This window comes from Sus scrofa, chromosome 2, assembly GCF_054392235.1.
Source record: "Sus scrofa isolate SSC_HxYL_T2T_F1_AM1 chromosome 2, Sscrofa_HxYL_maternal_Yorkshire_Landrace_v2.0, whole genome shotgun sequence".
Classification (NCBI taxonomy): Eukaryota; Metazoa; Chordata; class Mammalia; order Artiodactyla; family Suidae; genus Sus; species Sus scrofa.
The window spans coordinates 79,226,994-79,253,257 of NC_139384.1; the positions used below are offsets into that span (position 1 = coordinate 79,226,994).

At 49.3% G+C, this 26,264-nt stretch overlaps 1 protein-coding gene across 2 annotated transcripts in view; it reads right to left on the reverse strand.

Annotated features, from left to right (window-relative positions):
- OLFM2 (olfactomedin 2) overlaps positions 1 to 25,328 on the reverse strand; it is a 73,154-nt gene extending 47,826 nt beyond the window's left edge. Inside the window, exon 1 of one of the 2 annotated variants that reach the window (XM_003123228.5) lies at positions 25,103 to 25,328. In XM_003123228.5, the coding sequence (XP_003123276.1) occupies positions 25,103 to 25,174 (72 nt within the window). In that variant the 5' untranslated portion in view covers positions 25,175 to 25,328. Of the gene's footprint in view, positions 1 to 7,550; positions 7,880 to 25,102 lie in introns of those variants that run through there. The other variant, XM_021083781.2, reaches the window with a different exon arrangement.
- Positions 25,329 to 26,264: the final 936 nt, after the last annotated feature.

Here is a 26,264-nt window from a genome sequence, read left to right on the forward strand (position 1 = left end):
CTGCATCTCCCTGTGAAGCTTTATGAGGGAAGAGACCAGGTCTCTCTTGTTTCCTGAGGTATCCCCAGTCCCCAGCACAGGACCTGGCACACAGAAGGGCTGAGGGATTGCTAGTCAAGGATGACTCTGCTGTCTGGTGGCAAGACCGCTGCGTGCCTCTTCGTGGGAAATTGGCAGTGTGCACACTTGTTGGACATCCATCCCAACAGAGACGGGTTGAGAAACAAAGACACAAGAGAAAAAAAAAAAGCTTTAAGAAATAGACCCTTCTAAGCCATAGGAGAAGACTCGAGGGCCACAGAAATACTCAGAAAGGCTCAGAGTTGTCATCGGGAGGAAGAAGAGGCAACAGCCTTGTGCGGGCAGAACTGAGACCATTCAGGAAATACCCCAGTAACTGACAAGAGGAGCACAGTTTTCGCTTGAATGGTACTTTCCTTCTGTAGGTGGTAAGCAAAAAGTTACCCAGATGATTTCAGATAATAATGAGTACAGAGAAGATAATAGAACAGGTTCAAAATAATAAAGTGGGGACATTTTAGCTGAGGTGGTCAGAGGAGCTCTCTCTGCGGAGGTGACATCTGAGCTGGAGCTGGAGGGGTAAGAAGGAGCTGGCAAGAGGAAGGACTGCAGGAAGGATGTTCCAGAGGATGGGAACAAGTGAAAAGTCCCAGAGGTGGGAATAAGAAGAACAATAAGGGATGGAAGAGTGGTTCAAGGGATAGACAGGGTCTTGTGATAATAATAATGGCTAATAATCACAGGCACCTTCTGTATGCTTGGCACGCTACTAATCGCAATGCTATTTGGTACTTTCTACTATTATTCCCATTTTATGGATGAAGAAACAGGCTGAGTTGGCCCAGGGTAAGGAGTTTAGCTTTGGTGCAAGTGAGAGAGGAAAAAGTTAAAATGAGACAAATTTTATACTCACAATCTAGAAACGTTTTCTAACAATCAGGTCTCTTGAAAAATGCAACAGGTGGCCCCAGATCCTTTCCTGCTTGAAACCCTTCCAAACCTTCCATCCTTTGACACTCAGAATGAACAACAGGCACCTCAGGCCAAATCCCTTTGGGACATGGACCCCTCTGGCCAGCTCCACACCCTTCCTAACCAGGCACACAGTCTTCAGTAACTCCTAACTGCTTGAAGTCTATCCTCACCTCTGAGTTGCCACGCTGTTCCTCGTCTGGAATGCCATGCCCTTGCTCTGACGTCACCTGGCCCATTCCTTCTCAATTTTTAAGGCCAGCTGGGCATCACCACCTCCAGGAAACCTCCATCACACCCTGGCTGATTTCAGTGCCCCTCTTCTGTGCCCCCATCACACTCCAGAAATATCCCTGTCTCCACACATACCATGTCATGTCACAAGTACTGTTGATGAGACTTCGAACTGATTGAAGTCAGGGGGTTATTCACCTCTATATTCCACAGTCCAGGACCCTTCCCAGTACAAAGTAGGTGCTCAATAAATATTTCCACACACATTGAGGTGTTTGAGCAGAAGCTGGAAGTCCTCAATTAGGAGCAGATGAATATGGCAGGTGTGGATCAAATCCACAACACACTTTTCTCCACTTCTTTGGCGCCCCCTGCCCCTCCCTGGTTCAGCCCTCATCATCATTTACCTGGACTAGTGCCATGGCTTCCTCCCCAATCTCCCAGCTGCTGCCCTCACTTCCCACAGCCTGTCCTCCTCACAAAGGTCAGAGAAAAACTGTGAACACCCCAGTCAAGTCCCATCCCTTCTCTGCTCAGCACTTTCCCTGGCATCCCATTTCTTCACTTAAGTATTGAGTATATTAAGTATATATATTAAGTATTAAATATTATATATTAAGTATATATATTAAGTACACTGGACACCAACGGTGTTCTAGACCCAGCGCTAGGTACTAGGGCTACAAGCCGACAACAATGGATTAAAAAAAAGAATTTTGCCTTCACAGAGCTGACATGGGGGAGAATCAAACAACAAAATAAATAAGTCAACTTCATCATGAATATCAGAAGGTTAAAAATGCAATGGAGGAGTTCCTGTCGTGGCTCAGTGGTTAACGAATCTGACTAGGAACCATGAGGTTAAGGGTTCAATCTCTGGCCTTGCTCAGTGGGTTAAGGATCCGGCGTTGCCGTGAGCTGTGGTGTAGGTTGCAGATGCGGCTCAGATCCCACGTTGCTGTGGCTGTGGCGTAGGCGGGCGGCTACAGCTTTGATTAGACCCCTAGCTGGGAACCTCCATATGCCGCAAGAGTGGCCCTAGAAAAGGCAAAAAGACAAAAAAAAAAAAAAGAAATGCAATGGAAAGAGGAAAGCATGAAAGGAGCACATGAGAAGTTGCAAGTTAAATCTAAAATCCCTGCAAGTCACTCTCCCCCAAACATGATGTAATTCCCATTACCTCCCTGCCCTCATTCCCTCTCACTTTCTCTCCTCACTTACTCTGCTTCGGCCACACTGGTTTCCTCACCGTGTCGCCAAAATTTCAGGCATATTCCTACCTCAGGGCCTTTGTACTTGCTGTTCCCTCTACTTCCTCCCTTCAGATCTCTGCTCAAATATCACCTCCTCAGAGAGGCCAATTCAATCTAAATAGTACCCCACATTACTCTCCAGTGCCCTTTTACTGCTCTGTGCTTCTTCATGGCATGTATGTTACCATCTGGAATATTATAGACTTACCTGTATATGTATTTCTCTCCATCCCTGCCCTAGAGTGTCAGTTCCACAAGGACAAGGATATCTGTCTGTTTTGTTCACTGTCACAGCCCTGGCACCTAGAATAGTGCCTGGCACATAGTAGGTGCTCAAAAAATATTTGTTGAATAAATGAGTGAATGAATGAATAGAGATACCCTCCAAGAGAACACTTGTTGTAGCATAAGAGGTGGGATCAGTAGTGTAGTATGCTGTTGAGGGTTGTTCACAAATATCTGCCCACTCCTCTCTGTCCAAGTCATAGTAGGACCACACTTTTCACCCTCTTCAAGGTTAAGCATGCCATGTGACTTGTGCTGGCCAATGAAATTTGAGCAGAAGGAACATGTCACTTCCAGGAAAGAGCTTTAGGAACCAATGGGGGCTATGCTGTGCCTTCCTTTCCCTAGTTCAATGATCATGTCACCACAGAGCCTCCATCATTCTAGGTCTCTGAGGGACTCCCACGGACAAAGCTCTCCAGCCAACAGTGGATACGTAATGCAAGCACAAAATGAACGTGTGCTGCGTTAAACCAATGAGATGCAAGGCTGCTTATTACAGCAGTATAACCTTCCTCCCTTGACTGGTACCAAGTATTGGCGGCCTTTCCCCCCAAATACTGTCAAGAAAAGACATAGATTCCGAGCTGTGGTTCTTCACAGGGAAGTCCTCAAAGAGCCTCTTGCTGATAGTTGCTCAAACTCTCCCCATTCCTCCCAAGAGGAAAAGGGTCCTCCCTAAACAGAATAACCCTCCTCCATCTCCCCTTCCTTCCCTGTGCCCCTTAAAGAGGTGGGGATGGACAGGGAATAACATATAAGATGCAGGTAACTCACTTCAGGCCCCCATAATTATGGCAGATGCTGGCAATGAGGCTGACAGCTCTTAGACTGGTTCTGAATTTATGACCCCCCCCAGATGAGAAGCCATTCCACTGAAGGCTCCCATCCCACAGGGATGGTTTATGGCTGGAAGCTGGCCAAAGGTAGTAATGGTGGCAACTCCCCACTCCTTTTCAGAGATGGTCTGTAACACCATCTCTCAGAATCTCTTAGAATGCTAAGCTGCTTCTCTGAATTGGACTGAGGAGGGGAAGCCAGAGACAAGAATGGCCAAAGGATCTGGGCTCATCCCCACCTCGCTGAGGTCCTCTTTCTTTTGGTTTGTTTTTTTGTTTTTTTTTTTTTGCCTTTTCTGGGGCCACTCCCAAGGCATGTGGAGGTTCCCAGGGTAGGGGTCTAATCAGAGCTGTAGCCGCTGGCAGACACCACGGCCACAGCAATGCAGGATCAGAGCCATGTCTGCAACCTACACCACAGCTCATGGCAATGCTGGATCGTTAACCCGCTGAGCAAGGCCAGGGATCAAACCCGCAACCTCATGGTTCCTAGTCGGATTCGTTAACCACTGAGCCATGACGGGAACTCCTGAGATCCTCTTTTAAGTCAAGCACCAGGATCTAACTGTCTGCCTCATGACTGGGAATTCTCACTACCTGGGTTCCTGAACCCCCAGTTTACCCATATTGGTGCTCTGTACCTTCTTATAACTCCTCCTTTCTGGGCACCTGCTCTGTGCCTACTCACTTCCATTTGTTCTCCCCAGTCCTTAGGAAGATAGATTATTCATTCAGGTATTTGACAAATATTTATTCTATGCCTATTATGCGCTTGGCTACAATGTCAAACAAAGCAACCTCTTCACTGAACACCTACTACGCACAAGCCATTTGTTTCCATTTGAAGGTAGACGCCATGAATCTTATGAAGATGTGATTGTTTATTCAGCCACTTGACAAATATTTATTGTATGCCTACTCTGCATCAGGTCTTAGGGTTCAACAGTGAGTAAAATACAGATGTCCCATGGATCCTACGGTTTAATGGGACTCTGGACTCTTCTTGACTCATGAGGATATTGGATCTTAGAGAGATTAAATAATTTCCTCAAGATCGTACTACTAGTAAATCACAAGGATCAGAATTCAAAATCTGGCTCAGAGACCTGTCACTAACTGAGCATCTACCACACCAGGCACTGAGCTGAGACTTTCAAGCATATATACACATATACTTGACATAGAGGAGGCACTTGGCAATTCTGCTGAATAAACAAAATGGATGGGTGGGTAGAGAGATGGGTGGATGGAAGGATGGATGCATGGAAAAACCAATGGAGATACAGATGACAGATAATGGGTGGATGGAAAGGTGGATGGAAGGATGAAGAGATGAACAGGCAGGTAGATGGATGGTTGGATGGATAAATGGGTGAGTGGATGGATGGGTGGATGGAGAGGTGGATGGAGGGTGAAAGGATGAGTGTAAAGATGGGTGGTTAGAGAGATAGATGGAAAGATGGATGGCTGGATGAGGAGCTGGATAGTAGACCTCTGTTACAGGCAATAGTTCTGTAAGGTAGGAATTATCATTCTCTTTTTGTAGATGAGGAAACCACAGCATAGAGTGGTGATGTCACTGGTCCAGGGTCAAGTGCAAGTCATAGAGCAAGTTGAGAACAGGTCTGGATTTCAACCAATGTCTAACAGATTCCCAAGACCCTTTCTAGAGCACCCTCATGTCACAGTCCCCTTCTAGGTCCTACCCTAATTTTCTTGGCATCTCACTCCATAGAGCTCTTCTGGCAAGGCTCAGTGAGACTGAGGGATGGGGTGGGGATCAGAATGGGAGAAGTATTAGCTTTCGGGAGGTGCTTTCATATAAGCATTAGATCAAGATCCTGTTATCTACAGATGGGTTAGAATAGAGACCAGGTCAGTTTGGGTTTACACATACACCCATACTTAACAGAAAAATCATGATACACACAGGAATCCACCCACAGGCACACACATCATTCACAGATACACTTGAACATGCATGCACACATTTCTAGAGATATACCAAAAAACCCAATGAAGACATACATGCCCACATTTATATGCACAAAAACATGTACATGTACATATTTGCACAGATACAGATGCATCCAAAACCAAAAAGAGACATGCTCTTACACACTTATGTGCATATTCCCCAGACATATATGCTCTCATTTACACACCATATGCTGTACATAATACATGCACACATTTACAGTGACACACTTTTTAGATGGTAGGAAAGGAGAATCTAGCTTCTGATTTCAATGAAACACCACGTCTCTCACTCCTCAGAAGACAACAGGAAGAAGTCCAGCTCAGACTCATGCACACATGCAATTACACACATGCAAATTACACATGTGAAAAGCCATAGTCAGGGACATACAACTGCAAACACACACTTAGATACATCTACACCAAACACAATGAGTACTCAGGGACACACCCACACTCATTCTGGGATATACCCTCATATACAGACAAACACACTTGGGCTCTCATGTTGATAAAACACATAAACTTTCTCACACCACTTACACACACACACACACACACCCATACAAACACAGAAAAACCCTTGCACAGATAGACACACCAGAACATACTCAACTGTCACTTGATGTGACAGACACACAGAAAGACACTGTTTCACACACTGGCTTCAATCCTGAGAATTTAGACTGAAAGCCCTCACCTGTGCCAAGCTCAATGACAGTTCCTTCCAGGAGTTGGACAAAGCCTCAGCACAGGGCATGGCACCCCCCTCTCCACTTGCCTGCAACCCTTGGGAGCAAAAACCTCTTTCCTTTCAATGTGATGGCTGCTGGAGGCTGAACAGGGGAGCTGATGAAGTTGGGGGAACATCAAGCAAGAGAAGGAGCTCCATGAATCCCAGCTTCATGACTGGGACTCCATGAGTTCCAAAACCCAGGTTGAAGAGGGGAAGGGAGGGAAGGGGCATATCTGGAGGAGGCTGAGGGAAGTTTGCAGTGGAGGCTCTTTCCTACCCTCTCCCCAGGACACCAGGACCACAATTATTAACCCCGAGGGAGTCAGCCTGCACACACATATCCTGCCCCCTCCCAACCTCCAGCCAAACTGTGGCTAGGGAAGCTGGAGGATGAAGGTAAAAGATGAGGATGGGATGGGATGGGGAGGGGGCAACCTTAGAGTTTCTGGGGGCAGCATGAGCCCCTGCCCCTATCCCTGCCCCAGTCTGAGACCCCCGACGGCCTCTTACAGAGGGCCAGTTATGGGAATAAATATTCAGCACATGGTGAGGCAGGTAATGAGAGAGATGATGGGGGTGGGGGGCTGTGCAGTGGAGAGAAAAGGGGAGACAGACAAAAAGAGATACCAAGTCACAGGCAGCACAACAGAGACAGAGACACAGAGAGAAACAGAGAAGCAAACCAGAGGAAAGAGAATAGAGAGAGACACACATAGAGACAGAGAGACAGGAAGAGACAGAGACAGAGAGAAATGAGAGCGAGAGAGAAACAGACTGAAAGACAGACACAGGACAACTCAGAGACAACGAGACACAAACAGGGAGAGATCCTAAGGTAGAGACCCTAGGAGACCCGGAGATTCCCATTCAGGGGCAGGGTTCCTCCAACTACCACCCCTAATCTACCCCCTGGCTTCTCCCAGCTCAACCGGGACCAGGCTCAATTCCGCAGCCCTTGCCGCCTCAGCCCCGGCCTGGGGCGAGCCTGGCACATTGTTGCCACTCGGACACTGCACGCTAATAAGAAATAATAATAATAAACCGCGCGGAGGTGGCTGGGGGTCCCAGAGCTCCTCCGCCTCCGCGTTCAGCCCCTAGCCCTGGGAGGGTGCCCCCAGGCTCGCTGCGCGGGGAAGCTGGGGGGCGGGGGCCCCCGGGGGCTGCGGCGGCGGCGGCGGCGGCGCAGGCACCACGCCCCCCGGGAGCGCCCCCAGCGCGGCGGCCACTCACGATTTTCTCGGAGGCGCCCGCGCGGGACACGGTGCCGTTGAGCCCCACGAGCGAAGGCAGCGTCTGCGACATCCAGTTGGTGACCATGGCCATGGTGCTCAGCACGGCCCCGATCTTGAGCAGCGGCACCGACATCGCGCCCCTGCCTCATGCCCCGCGGCCGCCCGCCGCGCGTCCCTTCTCCGGCCCGCCGCCTGGCGCTCGGTCCCTCGCCACCCAGCTGCCCAGGGGGCGCAAGTGCTAGCCGGGGGGCCGGGGCCGGGGCCGGGCCGGCCGGGGGGCTCGGGGACGCGGGCTGCGGCTCCGCGCGCCCGGCGGGCTCCGCTTATAAAGCGCCGCCTCGGCCCCCCCCACCCCCTCCCGCGCCTCCGCGCCGGGCACTTCCAGCCGCCGTGACGTCACGGCTCCGGCCCAGAGCCCGGCGTGGGGCGTGGGGCACCCAGACTGCCCCTACGCCCCTCCCTCCGCCTTGCCGCACCCCCTGCCCGTGACAGCCCCACCGGATCAGTGCCCCCTCGGGCGGTATTCCCCACCTGCCCCACCCCCGCCGCCGCGGCATTCCCAGCCCCGCCCCCAGCGGTGTTCCCGCCCCCGGCTCCCCCTCCTCCCTCCTCGAGGTATTCCCGGGCCACCCTCAGTGCATAACCCCTCTCAGAGTCCCGGGCATTCGAACTGCGTTTAAATAGGCAGCCGCCTCATTCCGAGTACCCAAAACTGGCAGGGGGTCGGAGTCGCAAGTCTCCAGCCACCTACTGTTAGGACAACGAACCCCCGGCTCCCTAAAACCCTGGAGAACAGGCTTGGGAGCCTCTGGTTGCGCTCCCTTGAATCCAACCGCCAAGGGGTCTCCCTCTCCTTGGGGAAGGGGCTTCCCCGGTTCCAGGACTACTCTGGGAACCGGATGTTTCGGGAGGAAGGAAGCCCAGAGTGACGGGTCCAAAACCTACAGATGCGATTACTTGGACGAAGGTTCAGGAATGGGGTCACTTCTGCAGCAGGAGGACCCCCATGACTCCAAGGGGCGGAATTAAAACCCCTGACGGCTGAGGCAGGAGCCTAGCCTTTAGGCGACCAGTCCCAGGAGGACGCCAATCACAACTTGAACTTGGGGTGGGGCGGGGAACAGACACTTCGGATCTTCCTCCAGGGCCGGGGGACTAACTCCGGGGCCCGCCCCTTCGAAGGAGGCGGGGTGTGCAGTGCCCCCCACTTTCCACCCACGCACCAGCCGGCCGCGGGGGCGGCGAGGCCGCCAGGAGGAGCGCCCGGCGGGTTTTAATTTCCTCTGTTTTCCCTGCACTCACGCCCCCTCCTGGCGTCCCCGCATCACCTCGCGCTACCGCCGCGGCCGCCGCCGCCGCCGCCGCCGCCGTCGCCCTCAGCCCGCGGCCGCCGCCGTCTGGAGGCGGCGATGACTCAGGTCTTTCCAGGGCCGTGGCCGCTCACCGATGGCTCGCCTCGGGAGAGGCGCTGGCGGTGGGGGTCTTGAACTATCCTTTTTTTCTAAGCTTAACACTGAGAGGCGGGTTCTGACCCAGTGTAACCTCTTTGCCTCAGTTTCCTCATCTGCAAAGTGGGTGGTTGTAAGAACCCACTGACCTCATATTTGTTAAGGGCTCGCGTGTCCTGAGAATCAAATGAAAGATGTATTGAGCATCTACTATGTTCCAGCCACTGTGAACAATAGACCAAATATGCCTGCCTTTGTGGAGATGAACATTCTATGGGATGAGACAGGCCACAAGTGGGGGTGGGAGGGAGGAGTAAAAATAAGTCGGATATGGGGACAAAGGGGCATATGACCAGGTAGGGGAGTAAACTTTAATCTAGGTGTTTGGGGAAAGTAACATTTGAGCAGAGACTTGAAGAAGGTGAGGGAGGGATCCATTTCGGTATCTGAAGGAAGAGTTCCAGGCACCAAGAACAGCAAGTGCAAAGGCCCTGGGGCAGGAGCATAAGTGTTCAAGGAATGGGAAGGAGGCCAGTGTTGTTAGATTAGAGTGAGCTGGGGCAGACTGCAGAGAGATGGTGCTTGTAAAGCACTTTGCCTGGATGTCTGGAACATGGTGTTTCATAAATAGTAGCTGACGTTGTTATTATTTGCAACTGATAACAAGCTTTTAAAAATGAGATGTTTCTCTGACTACTTGTACTACAGCTTGCATTTATGAGTGCTGAACACTTTGTAATACACTTGCTGAGTACTGGATGCAACCTCCCATGAAAAGCACAGCAACTTCCCTATTTACAAGCCAGAAAGCTGGGCTCAGAAAAAAAAAGAGGGCACCAGCTCAAGGTGACCCAGCAGATAAGGAGGAGCCCAGGATTTGAATCTAGGTGCGTCTGATTTCAGACCCCAAAACCACTGGGCTCCAAGCCCTCCTGGTTTAGAGTTTGGAACCCAGTGATACTCTCTCCCTTTCTCACCATTGGTGATGTAGGAAACTGCCTTAGCCTCTCCTAGCCAAACGTACATCTGCACTTGCTGTCTCTGCTTCCTTGCCCCCTATCTCCTATATGCTTCCAAAAGTCCTCTCACTAAAGACACCAGTGAATGATCTTACAACTTGTGGGTCTGGTAGCTTCACCAGAGTTCTCTCACAGATAAGTCTTCATGGATTGTTCCCCCCTTGAAAATCATTTGTCCCTTGACACCACAGCTTAACGATCACTGTCTCCTGCCTCCTCCCGAAACGTCTCCCAGGGCTTTGCCCTAGGTCCCTAGCCCCTGTCATTCCATTTACTGTGCCTAGACCATCCATCACACTCACTCCCAGGGTTTTGGTTCCATTTGGCACACTCCCACCTCAGGACCTTTGCACTTGCTCGCTGTTCTACCCAGAGCACTCTTACCACAGATACACATGCAGTTTGTTCCTTTACTTCATTTGTATTTCTGCTCTATCATTGTGGAGGTCAGAGTCATGCCCTCCCCTTCTCCAGAAAACTACATTTCCCAGTTTCCCTAGCACACTGGCTTCCTGTTAGTCTCACCCAATGAGAGGCACTGGAGGGAGATTGGCGGTGGGGAGGAATGGAGAGGGCAGGATATTTCTCCTTTCTCTGCTGAGGGTGGAGAGTGTGTTCTGACAGTGGCTGTACCTCCTCCATGAACCCAAGATCCCAGTCCCCACACAAAAGTCCCTTCCTCATCACTCCACTCTTTCATTATGTCCCTCCAGGTGCTTTGTGCTGTGGTTTATTCCTGGATTCTCTGATCATCCCATAAGTTTGGCTTCTCAACTCTTCCATCTTGCACTTAACCAGTCTTCTGTATTAATTTTGCTCTCTTTGAAACACCTAGGGTGGTTTTGTTTCCCTGTTTCCTTGATTCCCTATGAGTGATCTGGCCACTGTTTGCTTTCCTGAAAGATCTCCCCTAGCCACCTCATCTACAGTAGCAGCCCCTACCTCTCTCTGGCCCTTACTCTGCTCTACTTGTTTTTTGGAAACTACTTATCACTATGTGACATTAGATTGTACTTTTATTTGTTTATGATCCATCTCTGCCACTAGACTTTCAACTTCGCGAAAGCTCCTACATGTCTGTTTTTTTTCCAGAGGCATCCCTAAGGCCTTTTTTTTTTTGGTCTTTTTGCCATTTCTTGGGCCGCTCCCACGGCATATGGAGGTTCCCAGGCTAGGGGTCGAATCAGAGCTGTAGCCACTGGCCTACGCCAGAGACACAGCAACGTGGGATCCGAGCTGCGTCTGCAACCTACGCCACAGCTCACAGCAATGCCAGATCCTTAACCCACTGAGCAAGGCCAGGAATCGAACCCGCAACCTCATGGTTCCTAGTCGGATTCGTTAACCACTGAGCCATGATGGGAACTCCCCTAAGGCTTAGAACAGTGACTGGCATGCAGTAGATGCTCAAGAAATTGTTGATTGACTAAATGAATCTTCAGCTGGCTCTCCCAAAGGTATTCCTACAGCTCAGAGCTCCACCTAGAGCTCAAACCCCTATGCCCATCTGCGTCTTGGATATCTCTACTTCTGTGTATCACAGGATTAATCACACAGGACATCCACCAGAACAACTTCAATAAAAAAGACAGGCAGGGAATTCCCACTGTGGCACAGCAGAAATGAAACCTACTAGCATCCATGAGGACGCGGGTACAATCCTGGCCTTGCTCAGTGCTATGAGCTGTGGTGTAGGTCACACACATGGCTCAGATCCTGCGTTGCTGTGGCTGTAGCTCTGATTCGACCCCTAGCCTGGGAACTTCCACATGCCTTGGGTTCAGCCCTAAAAAGAAAAAAAAAAAGGATTGGTGATGTGGAGAAATGGGAAACCTCTTGCTAGTGGGAATACAAAATGCTACAACTACTTTGCGAAACAATTTAGCAGTTTCTTAAAATGTTAAACAGAAACCTACCGGAAGACCCCAAAATTCCATCTACCCAAGAGAAATGAAAGCAAAATGTCCATAGAAAGACTTATATATGAATATTCATAACATCATTTTTCATAATGATTGAAACACTTTTTATGCTCATCAACTGGTGAATGGATAAACAAACTGTGGCACATCCATTCAATAGAATGTCATTCAACAACAAAAAGGAATTGGGAGTTCCCTAGTGGTCTAGCGGTTAGGATTTAGTGCTTTCACTGCTGTGGCCCAGGTTCAGTCCCTGGTCTGGGAACTGAGATCTCACATCAAGCTACTGCACACCCACAGTCAGAACAAACAAACAAAAGAGTAAACAAATAAAGAAGAACAAACTACTGATGTATGCTACAACATGGATGAACCTCAAGAATATTTTGCTAAGTGAAAGAAGCTAGACACAAAAGGCCACATGCTGGTATGATTTTGTTTACACAAAATGTCTTGAAAAAGCAAATATAGAGATATAAATTAGATTAACGATTGCCTAGAATTAGGGATGAAGGTTGAAGTGGACAGCAAATGGGTATGAGGGATCTTTTGCGAGTGATGGGAAATGTCCTAAAACTGGTTTAGGGAGGGAGTTCCCACTGTGGCTCAGCAGTAACAAACACGACCATTATCGGGTTCAATCCTGGCCTCACTCAGTGGGTTAAGGATCCGGCATTGCTGTGAGCTGCAGTGTAGGTTACAGACGAGGCTCAGATCCCTAGCTGCTATGGCTGTGGCCAGCAGCTGTAGCTTCAATTCAACCACTAGCCCAGGAACTTCCATATGCCTCCAGTGCAGCCCTAAACAAAACCCTCCCCCCAAAAAAACAAAAAAAAAAAAAAAACCAAACAAAACAACAACAACAAAAACTGATTTGTGGTGCTGTTTGCACAACTCTGCAAATTTACTAAAAGTCATTGAGTTGAATACTTAAACAGGTGGATTTAATGGTGTATAAACTATACCTCAATAAAACTGTTAAGAGCAGGAAGCATCCCTAAACTTTCCCTGCAAACTTCTTCCCCCAAGAAGCCCTGCAATTGCACTGACATGAGAAAGAGTTCTCCCTTAAATTTTGCACCCTAGATTCCTTGCCTGCTTCATCCTGCTCCTGGCCCAGATGTACCCAGAAATAGAAACTACAGATTGTGTCCCCCTTACCTTCCTTTTCTTTCCCTGTTCCTCCATTCAAACCATCACCACTGCCGGAGTTCCTGCCAAGGTGCAACAGCATCTCTGCAGCGTCAGGACGAAGGTTTGATCCACCGCCCCACAGAGTGGGTTAAAGGATCTAGTGTTGCTGCAGCCATAGCTGTGGTGTAGGTCCCACCTGCAGCTCAGATCAGATTCCTGGCCTGGGAACTTGATCTGCTGTGGGTGTGGCCATTAAAACAAACAAAAAAAAAAACCTATCACCACTACCAGGTGAAACTGATGTAGAAATATGTCCAGAAAGTATCTCTTCCTCACTGTTGCCATCATACCTCTAAGCATCCTGTTGGGCAATGCTATAGATTGAATATTTGTATCCCCCTAAAATCTTATGTTGAAACCTAATCCCCAGTATGACAGTATTTAGAGATGAGGTCTTTGGGAGGTGATTACAACATGACAGTGGAGCCCTCATGTATGGGATTGGTGTCCTTATAAAGACCCCAGAGAGGAGTTCCCATCGTGGCGCAGTGGTTAACGAATCTGACTAGGAACCATGAGGTTGTGGGTTTGATCCCTGGCCTTGCTCAGTGGGTTAAGGATCTGGCGTTGCTGTGAGCTGTGGTGTAGGTTGCAGATGCAGCTCGGATCCCACATTGCTGTGGCTGTGGCGTAGGCTGGCAGCTACAGCTCCGATTAGACCCCTAGCCTGGGAACCTCCATATGCCGAGGATGCGGCCCTAGAAAAGTCAAAAAGACAAAAAAAAAAAAAAAAGACCCCAGAGAGTTGTCTCTCCCTTCCACTATATGAAATGAAAGATGCCAAGATGAAGACACCATATCAAGACACCAAGACACTGGTCCTCGCCAGACACCAAATCTGCCAGCCCCTTGGTCCTGAACGACTCCACCTCCAGAATGGTAAGAAATAGATTTCTGTTGTTTAGAACCCACCTAGTCTATGGTATTCCATCTGAATGCACTGAAGACCAGGAGCCAAGGAAGGAAATCATCTCCCCTGACTTGAAAATTATCAGAAGGGAAATAGTTCATAACTGTCAAAAACAACAGTAATTGCCAAGGCTTATTGAGTACTTATCAGGAGCCGGGCTCCATTTGCAGCGATGAGCATAAAATAAGCCATTTAACCCTCAGAATACCACTGTGAGGTAGAGAGGATTACAACTCCTTTTTTTTTTTTTTTTTAGAGTTTTTCTTTTAAATTAAGGTATAGTTGATTTACAGTACAACTCCAGGAAATAGTGGCACAGAGATGCTAAAAACTTTTCCAAGGTCTCCAGGATTCTATCCCAGACAATCAGGTTCCAGAGTCTCTACATTTCTGGGTCAGCTGGACCTATTCAAAGGGGAAAGAATAAATGCTGATATGCAAAAATATCACGTCACATGCAAAAATCAAATCCAGGTAGGTTGTACCTCTAAATGTGAGATAAGGGAGTTCCAGTCATGGCTCAGTGGTTAATGAACCCGACTAGCATCCATGAGGATGAGGGTTGAATTCCTGGCCTCGATCAGCGGGTTAAGGATCCCGGGGCTACAGCTCCGATTCGACTCCTAGCCTGGGAACCTCCATATGCTGCTGGTGCAACCCTAAAAAGATAAAAAAAAATGTGACATAAACAATAAATCTTTTAGAAGTAAACTGAATATCTTCATTACTCTGGGGTAAGCAAAGATTTCTAAAACAGCCCACTAACAAGTACTAACCTTGAAGCAAAAAATTATCATTTATTCATTTATTTTATTTTTTAGGACTGCACCTGTGGCATATGGAAGTTCCCAGGCTAGGGGTGGAATCAGAGCTGTAGCTGCCAGCCTATGCCACAGATACAGCAATACCAGATCCGAGCTACATCTGAGACATACACCACAGCTCATGGCAACACCAGATCCTTAACCCACTGAGCAAGCCAAGTCCTCCTGGGAACTCCTAGAAAAAAGTTATTATTTGAACTACACTCAAATTAAGAAATTCTACTGATCATTGGGAGTTCCCATCATGGCTCAGCAGAAACAAACCTAACTAGCATCCATGAGGCCGCAGGTTTGATCCCTGGCCTCGCTCAGTGGGTTAAGGATCTGGCATTGCTGTGAGCTGTGGTATACTTCACAGAAACAGCTCGGATCTGGCATTGCTGTATAGGCCAGCGGCTATAGCTCCAATTCAACCCCTAGCCTGGGAACCTCCATATGCCGCAGGAGTGGCCCAAGAAATGGCACAAAGACCAAAAAAAAAAAAAAAAAAAAAAAATTAATACAAAAAAGGCACACAGCCTAGTAGAGAAATGAGCAAAAGACTTGAGCAGGCATTTCACAAAAGGAGATATTCCAGCGGTCAATTAATATGTGAAAATATATTTAAGTATGATTAGTCACCAGGAACTCTACACCCATCAGAATGTCTAAGTGAAAGAGAAAGACCCAGTGTTGGTGATGATGTGGAGCAACTGGAACGCTCAGATGCCACTGGTGGGAGAGTAAGCTGATGAACTTTTTGAAGTCGTTGGAACTTTTGAAGCCTGTTCAACAGTCTCTCCTAAAGTTCAACATATTCCTCCCCACAACTCAGCAATTCTATCCCTAGACATATACACTGGAGTCCCATTATGTGTGGGTTCCATATTGTCAAACTTTCCTACTCCCTACAATCTATTTGTAACCCCAAAAATCAATACTTGTGGGGCTTTTGTGGTCATTCGTGGACTTTCACAGAGCAGCAAAAAATTGAGTTACTGATGCACAGGTTCCCAGAAGAAACTGAACACAACCATGCTCTGCCTTCTTTCGGCAGCTCGTATAACTGTAAGCACATGTCTTTTCACAGCCTACTTGGTGCCAAAATTTCCACATTCTTCTGCTTTTTGTTGGGAATTTCGCTATTTTAAGTGGCCCCATGCACAGTGCCAAGTGCTGTCTAGTGTTCCAGGCTCAAGAAGGCTGTGACGTGTCTTCCAGAGAAAATATGACTCATCGATAAGCTTCATTCCAGTATAAATTATAGTGCCTTTGGCTGAGAATTTGATACCAACGATGTGTATTAAACATGGTGTTTTTAAACACAAACACTCACAAAAGGAGGTTGCATACTATTTGGGCAACAAAAACATTGTGACTAGAGGCTTGAAGGAATCTAAGCCCACAATGATTCAGTATTCACAGGATCTTTTTTTTTTTTTTTTGCTTTTTAGGGTCTTACCTGGGGTATACACAAGTTCCCAGGCTAGGGGCTGAATTGAGTCTACAGCTGCCAGCCTATGCCACAGCCAGAGCCACAGCAACACAGGATCCAAGCAATGTCTGCAACCTACACCACAGCTCACGGCCACGCTGGATCCTCAACCCACTCAGCGAGGCCAGGGATCAAACCCGCATCCTTATGGATACTAGTCAGGTTCGTTACCACTGAGCCACAACAGGAACTCCCACAGGGTCTTTAGAGGACATAACTACTGAGAATCAAGAGCATTCCTGTACATATATACCCAACAGAAAGTCTAACAAGCATTCACTAGAGACACGTCAGAGTGTTTGTTTCAGTACTGTTTGCGTCAGCCACAAACTTCCCCAAACAAATGCTGAGAAACAGTAGGATGGATATATCACAATGTATACACACAATGAGACACCATACAACAACAAAAACAAGCAATCTATCACAAAACAACAGTATGGAGGAAATGTTCAAACCTTATGTTGAGCAAAAGAAGCTGGGCACCCCAAACTACATATTTAATGACTTCGTGAAGTTAAAAAGCAGGTTGAACCAGTGCATAGTGAGAGCCATCAGCTAAGCAGATACTGGGGTGGGGGGTGGGGCATCTAGAAGGAGCATGAGGGCGCTTCTGGATTTTTGCAATGTTCTGTGTCCTCACCTGGCTCTGGTAATATGTCATCTCAAGACAATTTATCCAGCAGCACCTTTATGATTTGCATACTTCCTTGTAGCTATGCTTTATGTCAAGAAGGAAGTTAACTAAAAAATATGAATCAAAGTATCAAGTATGAAACATAAGTTCCATTTCTGTTTGACATCCAGAGGGTAAAAATGATAGACTTTCCCGTAGAAAAGCTAGAAAACATAAGCCAAACAGAACTCAGTGTCCTTTGCAAGAAGCCAAGTGGCCTCCATCAGTGCAGCCATCTTGGTTCCCATGGTATTTCGTTCGCACAGACAAAAGGCATGAATTTATGTCCACACATACACAGCCTTGCACCCCTCAGAACACAAATGGTGTTCATCTTCTAGCCTGTGCCTGCTTTTAGTGTCTTGCTTGATTACAGCACGTGTTTGGAAACGATGCTGAAGCATTTTCTCTCTGGAATTCTCTCTCCTCTGTCTCTGCTTTCCTGCCTGGTTCAGAATTCCAGGAGGAGATTTTGACTGAGATGGCAGGCCTGGTTGAGGACCTTGGACCTCAGACAATGAGAGGCACATCCCCCTGGCCTGCCCCCACCCCCCACAAATGTCAGTCCTGCTGTGCCTCTGGCCACCACCAATTTGCCTCAGGCCTTGTCAGCCCCTGAAATAATTCCATCTTCACACCTTGACTCTCCCCGCTCCAGTCTGTCTCCCAAGTTACAGGCAGAGGACCTCTCCTTCACACAAATCCAACCATATCTCATTCCTGGCTGTCAAACCTTCTATTTAAACAACAAGAAAGCCAACATCCCAATTTGAAAATGAACAAAGGACGTGACTAGACACATTTCTCCAAAGAAAAGGCCAAAAGACACATGAAAAGATGCCCAACATCACTAATTTTTTTTTTTTTTCCGCACCTGTGGCATGTGGAAGTTCCCAGGCCAGGGATCGAATCCATGCTATAGCAGTGACTCGAACTGCTGCAGTGACCACGCCAGATTCTTAACCCGCTGTACCATGAGGGAACTCCCCAATATCACTAACTCTTAATCAAGTGCAAATCAAAGCCACAACGGAGAGCCGCCTCACACCCCTTAGACAGCATTACAATCAAAGTCAAATAATAACAAGTGTTTGTGAAGCTGTGGAGAAACCGAAACGCTTGTGCATTGTTGGTGGGCATGAAAAAATGGTACAGCCACTCTGTAAAAGAGTATGGCAATTCCTCAGGAAGTTAAATATGTTATTATCTTATGGTCCAGCAGACCCACTTCCAGGTATACCCCGGTGTTAGAAGCAAGATCTTCCCAACATATCTTTTCACATCCGTGTTCATAGCAGCGTTATTACAACAGCCAAAGGTGGAAACAACCTAAAGTGTCTACCGAAGGATAAATAGATAAGCAAAATGTGTTCCATCCACACAATGAAACAGTACGGACTTCTGACACCCTACCACATGAATGAACCCTGAGGACATGATGCTCAGTGAAATAAGCCAGACACAAAAAGACAAATATTGTATGATTCTACGTTATAGGAAGTCTCTGGAGAAGTCAAATTCCTAGAGACAGAAAGTAGAGGGACGGTTGCCAGGGGCTGGGGAAGAGGAGATAGGAGTTTGTTTAATGGACAGAATCAGTTTTGTGAGATGAAAAGTGTTCTGGAGATGGAGGGAGATGATGGTTGCACAGCAAGGTAAAGGTACTCAACACTATTGAACTGTACACTTAAAAATGGTTAAGGTGGTAAATTTTATGCATATTTTGCCACATTTTTTGTTTTATGGCTGCGCCTGCCACATCTGCCACATATGGAAGTTCCAGGGCCAGGGGTCAAATTGGAGCTGCAGTTGCCAGCCTATGCCACAACCACAGCAATGTGGGATCCAAGCTGCATCTGTGACCTATGCTGCAGCTTGTGGCAACACCAGATCCCCAAGCCACTGGGTGAGGTCAGGGACTGAACCCGCATCCTCACAGAGACAACATTGGGTCCTTAAACTGCTGAGCCACAGTGGGAACTCCTCCACAATTTAAAAAATCCTTTTATATAAACACACACACACACCTTTACTTGGCCCTGAGAATCATTCCACAGCGGGCTGTGTCACACCCCTCCACATTCCCAGTGCCTTAAGAAATGAAGACTTAAAAGAATCTGGCTCATAGTGTGCTCAGTGTGTATTTTTCTTGCGAACAACCAGGATTCTCTCAGCACCAGAAAAGGGGAGATGTTATTTGCCACTTCATTCAATGGCTTCCACTGTCTTTGCCTCTTGGTTTCTTTCTTTCCATGCTGTGGCTCCCTGTCTTCTCATCTGCTAAGCAGGGCTTAGATGCTAGCTGCCCAGGATTGTTAGAACTGTGTGTAAAGTAAGAGTAAACAGGCACTGAGAATATCCTGGGGCTCCCAGAAGCAGCGCAAGTAAGTTTCTGCACTCAGACTTCGTGAAACCTATTCTGACTTCTCTCTGCCCCTTCTGGTTTCTCCTTGATTTTTGGCTGAACTCTTTATGGATGAGGTTGGGAGACAGACCAGACTTCCACGTTAGGGCTGAAGATATGTCAGTGTGCTGGAACAAGAGGTCCCCCCAGATGGGAAAAAAGTCTCCTGCCTCTGTTACAACACCCTTCTCCCCAGTACAGCAAGGCTCAACTTCAGAGAAGTTAAATCTTCCATCCCATTCCTTGAGAGCTCAAACGGTCACCCAGCCTTGGTATCTGGTCTAAGGCTTGAAACCCAGAAGGCTCATAATGGGTGCTTTCTAAAGGAATACATGAACACGCAAATAAATGAGAACCACAAAGTTACTGCCTCCCAGGCACTGACACTGAATTCTGGGGACACAAAGTCATGGCCAGGAGTTCCTGTTGTGGCTCAGTGGTTAACGACCCCAAATAGGAACCATGAGGTTGCGGGTTCGATCCCTGGCTTTGCTCAGTGGGTTAAGGATCTGGTGTTGCCATGAGCTGTGGTGTAGGTCGCAGACGCAGCTCAGATCCTGCGTTGCTGTGGCTGTGGTGGAGGCCAGCAGCTACAGCTCCAATTAGACCCCTAACCTGGTAACCTCAACATGCCGAGGGGGCAGCCCTAGAAAAGACAAAAAAAAAAAAGTCATGGCCAGTATCAGCTGCTGGGTTCATGAGAAATCCACATATGCCTACATGATCGACCCATACGGACACAGAGTCACTGTGTACACACACCCACAGATGTGATTATGGCACAGGCATGTCCCTGTGCCCAGCTTGGCCAACACCAAGAACATGGTCCCTAAACATACACACACACGCCCATGGACACTATAGATATATCCCTGTAGGGCCAGGGTTAGAGAGAGGTGAGTCACACAAAAGCAGAGTTAGATCCTAAAAGTTTGATATTTTTGCTCATCATAGATTTAATGCATTACTTTTGGTTATGCAATAAATCAAACTTGCATTTTTTTGCAATCAAAAATGCAGAAAGTATTGCATTAAAATATTATTTATCTTGGTTTCTGAGGTTGGGGGGCCTCCTTTCAATTTTCCTCCCACGGAAAGTGCCTCACTTGCCTCACACCCTGGCCAGGACCCTGACTGACACACACACACACAGGAGAGAGCATCTCCCCACAACATCCTCACCAGAATCACTGACGCACAGTCTCTGCACAAACCTCATTCTACCACGAGGTGTCGCCCCAGCTCCTTCATCTTGGGCTCTGCCGGAACCTCGCTGTTCCCTCGGAAGGAAATGTCCAATTCACTTATTATCCGGGAGTCCTCAAGATTTCCTTTTATTTCCCGACACCTGGGACATTTACATTTTCTAAAGGAGCCCTGAGGGAATAGCGTCTTAATTCCATATAGGAATGCCCCATAACGGCAGAACTTTAGGCACAGATGAAGATGGGTTTTTCCTGGTCCATCTAGGACTTGAAATGGGAGGGAATGGCCCAAGAAGAAGGTTGTCCCCCAACCCTCCCTTGGCAAAAGAGTCCCACTGTTTGAGAAAGAAAGAGGCTCTGTGGGAGGAGGCGGGGGACTGGTCCATTCATTAAATGGATATTTGTTGAGAACTTATTGTGTACCAGACTCTTCTGTAAGCACTAATGATGCAACAGAGATCACCGGACCTCAATGAGCTGTCCCTCTAGGGGGAGACACAATAAATGAATAAACCAATCCTGGAAAGGTAGTGAAAAAGCCTATAAAAAAAAATAACAGATTAAGAGCTCAGAAGGTGGCAGTGGGAGGTAATTTTTGATGACTAGTCACGGTGGGCCTCTCAGAGGAGGTGATGTTTAAAAGGAGAGAGGGGGGAGTTCCCGTCGTGGCGCAGTGGTTAACGAATCCGACTAGGAACCATGAGGTTGCGGGTTCGGTCCCTGCCCTTGCTCAGTGGGTTAAGGATCCGGCGTTGCCGTGAGCTGTGGTGTAGGTTGCAGACGCGGCTAGGATCTGGTGGCGCTGTGGCTGTGGTATAGGCTGGTGGCTACAGCTCCGATTCAACCCCTAGCCTGGGAACCTCCATATGCCGCGGGAGCGGCCCAAGAAATAGCAACAACAACAAAAAAAAAGACAAAAAAAAAAAAAAAGAGAGGGGGAGTTAAGCAGCTTCCTGGGGGAACTGTGCCCCAGGCAGAAGAAACGGCAAGTGCAAAGGCCCTGAGGCATGTGGTGTAAACTAAGCTACTCCTCCGGTCCCATTCTGTGGGGACCCTAGGAAAGAGGTGGCCCCAAACTTAGATAGGACCGAAGCTATAACTAGGTCTTTTTCTTTTTTTTTTTTTTTTTTTTTTTTTGGTTTTTTTAGGGCTGCACCCCTGTCATATGGAAGTTCCCAGACTAGGGTTCCAATCAGAACTGCAGCTGCAGTCTACACCACACCATGGCAATGCTGGATCCTTAACCCATTGAGTGAGGTCAGGGATCCAAATAGGTTCTTAACCCACAGCACCACAATGGAACTCCCTTTTTCTTTCTTTTCTTTTCTTTTCTTTTTTGGCCGCCCCATGGCATATGGACTTCCCACACCAGGATTCAGATCCAAGCCACAGCTATGGCAACGCCACATCCTTAACCTGCTGTGCTGGGCCAGGGATGGAACCTACATCCCAGTGTTCCCAAGACACTTCTGTTCCTGTTGTGACACAATGGGAACTCTTGTAGGTAGATCTAAAGGAGGACATCCCAGGGGAAGATGGTGGGCCTTGGAGCAGCCAAGTTCTCTGGTAGCTCCAGACCCTGGATGGAGAGACAGCTCCTCTATAGGTGCTATGCCCCTGTTCTCAGGGTGAAATCCAAACTCCTGTCCACAGCCCACAAGTTCCCACTTGGTCTGGTCCCTCCTGGCTTCCCTGGGCTCATCTCACCTCAGCTTCCCTTTCACTCTGGCCCCTCCTGCCACACCAGCCTCCTTGCTGCTCCTCAAACACACCAAGCTTGCCCCCACATGAAGACACTTGCTGTCCCTGCTTTGAGTGCTCTTCCCCTGGATACTGAAGACACCTCTCTCACCTCCTTCAGATGTCACCTCAAACATCAGAGACACCCTTCTGCCAGTCTCTAAAATAGTCTCCCACACCACCACCATCATTCTTTAATCCCCTTTACCCTATTTATTATTCTTCATGCTACTTGCATTGTATTATATATTTATTTAGCTGTTGACATTGTATTATGTATGTATTTGGTTCCTGTCTGCCTCTCCAACTCCAGGAGGGCTGGGACTTGATGACTTGGTTCATGGCCTTATCCCCAGTGCTTAATCGCATCTGCTGACTGAATGCAGAAATGACTGGTTTCTAGAAAGGACCCCTGGTGGAGCCCAGAGCCCATCAAGAACAGAGGAGGGGATTCTGGCAAGTGATGGAGGGAAGGAAAGGGGACAGAGCATCCATCCTCCGGACTCTTCTCTTCCCTGGGGCACCAGGCTGGGTGGGCACGCTGGGGCAGAGACCTGTTTACAACAGCTGTAGTGCCCATGGTGGCTGCCTGGAGGCACTGAAGCCGGTGGCAGGACCCCACCAGCCTCGTGCCAGCTGATTACCCCAGTTTAGCTTCCGCCACATCCGCCTTTAGCCCCGCCCCACAAAGCGCCTCATTTAGCTCCGCCCCATGAATCTGCATGTTATCCCCGCCCCCAAGCATCTCCCACCTTACTCTTGGGTCATCCAATAGCACCTCTCACTGCACTCTCCCACCCACCTTGGCAATCTTGACGACAGAACAGGAAAGAGAGCTTCCCACGGGCTAGCAGCGGTGGGGGAGAATCCCCAGGTAGTGGGATCCTTCTTGGACACCAAATTCAATTTCACTCCTGGTTCATTTTTACCCACCATTCTCTGAAGTGTATGCCTCTTTTGGTCTCTGGTCTCTACTTCTTTGGGGCTCACATATCAATTGAGCACCTATTGTGTGTAGCCTGATGCTCGCACTGAGTACACTTCCCATTCCAGACAGTATATGGGTGGGTACTGAGACGGGGAAACAGAGGAGTGAAGGAGGGGACTTCACCAGGTCTCCTTGTGGCCTGGAAATTCTTCTTTGTAGAATTGGCTCTCGATTCCTCCCAATATCTCACTTGGTGTGTGAATCAGAATCTGATTCGCTTCTTCTCTTGACCAGGAAAGAGAAGGTGTCAGGACCTTCTGAGGTTTTCCTCTGAGCATCTACCTCGAAACCCTCCTAGTGTCCACACAGGCACTGTCTACACCCATGGAATGGATTATTTAACCCAAGGAGCTGGACTGCCTTGGTTCAAACCTAGCTCTGCCACTCTCAAGCTGGCTGTACTTAAACAAGTTACCTAACTTTTCTGTGCCTCGGCCTCCCCATCTGTAAAATGAAGGTAACAAGCATCCACCAGTAGGAGCTCTAAGGCTTAAATGCCTTAGTTCATTCTGTGTGCTGAAATTGGGCCCAGCACATAATAAGCACTTAAGAAGTGTTAGCTGTAATTATAATTATTATTTTATTATTTTGGATTCCAGTTTCCCTCTGAGCTCCTAAAGATCTGAGAACTTGGGCGGGTGTCCCCCCCAAGATGGAAGAGGAAAGAGGTTTCACAATAGCTGAAAAAGCTGGGACCCCCCTACCTTTTGCCAGCCCCCCAAGCCTAATCAAGAGATGAGGGACCATAGAGGGACATACTTTCCTGAAAGCATGAATGGAGTGTGGGAGGCAACAACACACACTTTTGCACACACAGCCCTTGCCCGAACACCCCCTTTTAGAGTGACTTAATTCGGGCACAGAATGACACACGGTTACCCAAAGCTCCCACACAGCCACACACCTGGTCACACACGTTTTGTACAACACCCGGGCAGACGGACAGAGCCATGAGGACACAGACACACACGGTCCTTTACACACAGCTACAGATGCCCAAATCCCACTGGGATTAGCACAGTCCTCACTTGCTGTCACATTGCCAGTCACACACAGACACACAACTCCAGTCGCAGGCTCACAAGCCTCACACTGTCACATCAGCCCCCTGGTCTCAGCCTCCCACTGTCACACACAGACTGCCTCACGCACAAACACCCTCTCCCCATCACGCCCCAACTCACGCACAGTGGGATATACAACTGCACAGCCACACACAAAACTCTCAGTCACACCCAGCCGTGTGACAAAGGCACACACACGTTTTACCCAGCACCCCTCCAGTACCTCACACACGTCCCCGTCAGTCACTCACACGTGAGTCCCGCCCCCTTTCCCACACCGGGGGTGCGGGAGAGGAGTGGGGGGCTGTAAAAACCGGGTACCTCCTGCCATGATGGGGGCGTGAAGGATAAGCAACACCCAAGGCCCCCTGAAGTCCCCCCACTACCACCCCACTCAGCTTGTGCGAGACGGCGGATGTGAGCTCCGGGTCACCGAGAGGCTGAGAACCCCGAAGCTGGGTTCAGGTTGTCCCCCAAACCATCCCAGCTTGAGGCTGGATGTGAAGCTCCCCTTCTTATTCCCAGAGCCAGGGTGGACGTCCCAGCCCCTCCCTCGCTGCGACCCCTCTCCCTCGAAGCCCAGGGGGGCTCAGGGGGTCCCCAATCCCTTTTCAGCCGGAACCCCAAAGCCCACTCCCCGCTTGGAGCCCTCTGCGCCCGCACCTGCCCGCCGGGCCCCTACCTGTCCGGCGAGGCCTGAGCACAGCAGCAGCAGCAGCAGCGGCGGCGGCGGCGGGACCGTGAGCGGCCACATGACGTGCCCCCGGCCCGGCGTCCGGTCCCCCGCCCGCCCTAGCGGCGCCTCGGCACGAGGACCGCGACCATGCGCGATCCCGCCCGCCCGGCTGGGGCGACCCTCCGCCGCCACCTCCCCCGCCTCGCCGGCGGCTGGGATTCCGCCCCACCCCCGCCCCCCTCGCAAGCTCCCAGTCTTTGTTGCGGGCTCCGCCCCCCCCGCCCCGCCCCCAGCTCGTCTTCGGGCGCCGACCGGGCTGGGTCTGGGGGCGGGGAAGGGGCGGGGGAAGCTGACACAGGGGAGGGGAGCTGGGGACGCAACCCACAGCCCAGAGGCCATTACTGGGGCAGGTCTTGGGGATGGGGGAGGGTCATGGGGATGGGGGAGGATAGGGGGCTCCGTCACGTGGTTGTCAATTTCACCCTCCCTAGACATTTCCTACGTTATAAATGAGGGGTGAGGGGCGAGGGGCGAGGGGCGAGGGGCGGGGGGGGGTCCAGGGGCGAAGGAAGGAAGAGGAAGGCCTGGTAGCAGAAGAGAAACTGAGAGGCCTCTTCTTTAAAGAACTCATCTGTCTACGGAGAAACTGAGGCAAGTCTGTGGAATTGAACGTTGGTAGAAGTGGGTCACTGCTGGGACCACGGTGCAGGGGGAGAGATGGAGACAGAAAGTGAGAAACAGATACAGGTGGCGGGAGACTGCTACGCGGGCCCAAGGGGATGGCCAGCTGGTGGGCATCTTGTTTTCACACATCTCCCTTCCCCAGAGACCCTCTCGCTCAAAGCCTCCCCTCCCCCACCACACCTAGGACAGGCTCTCGCTCTCATTTCAATGACCCAAGTCAGGAGACCAGATTCCCCAGAGAATCAAAACATTAACGCTGCCTGCCCACGAAGCTATTTGCATATGAAAGGCGTCCTTGTCCAGTCTCCAGCCTTCCTCCGCCTCTCCCCTTTCATCAGTCTCCCCAATCAACTTCCTTCCCCAAAGTCCCTCTGTGGCTTTTTGGTTGAGGGAGCAAGCAAGCCAGATTATAGAGGGAAATATCTGTAAAATATCAGGAGTGGGGAGGCCTGGCTTTTTTCTGACCCTACTGGGTGGCAGGCAG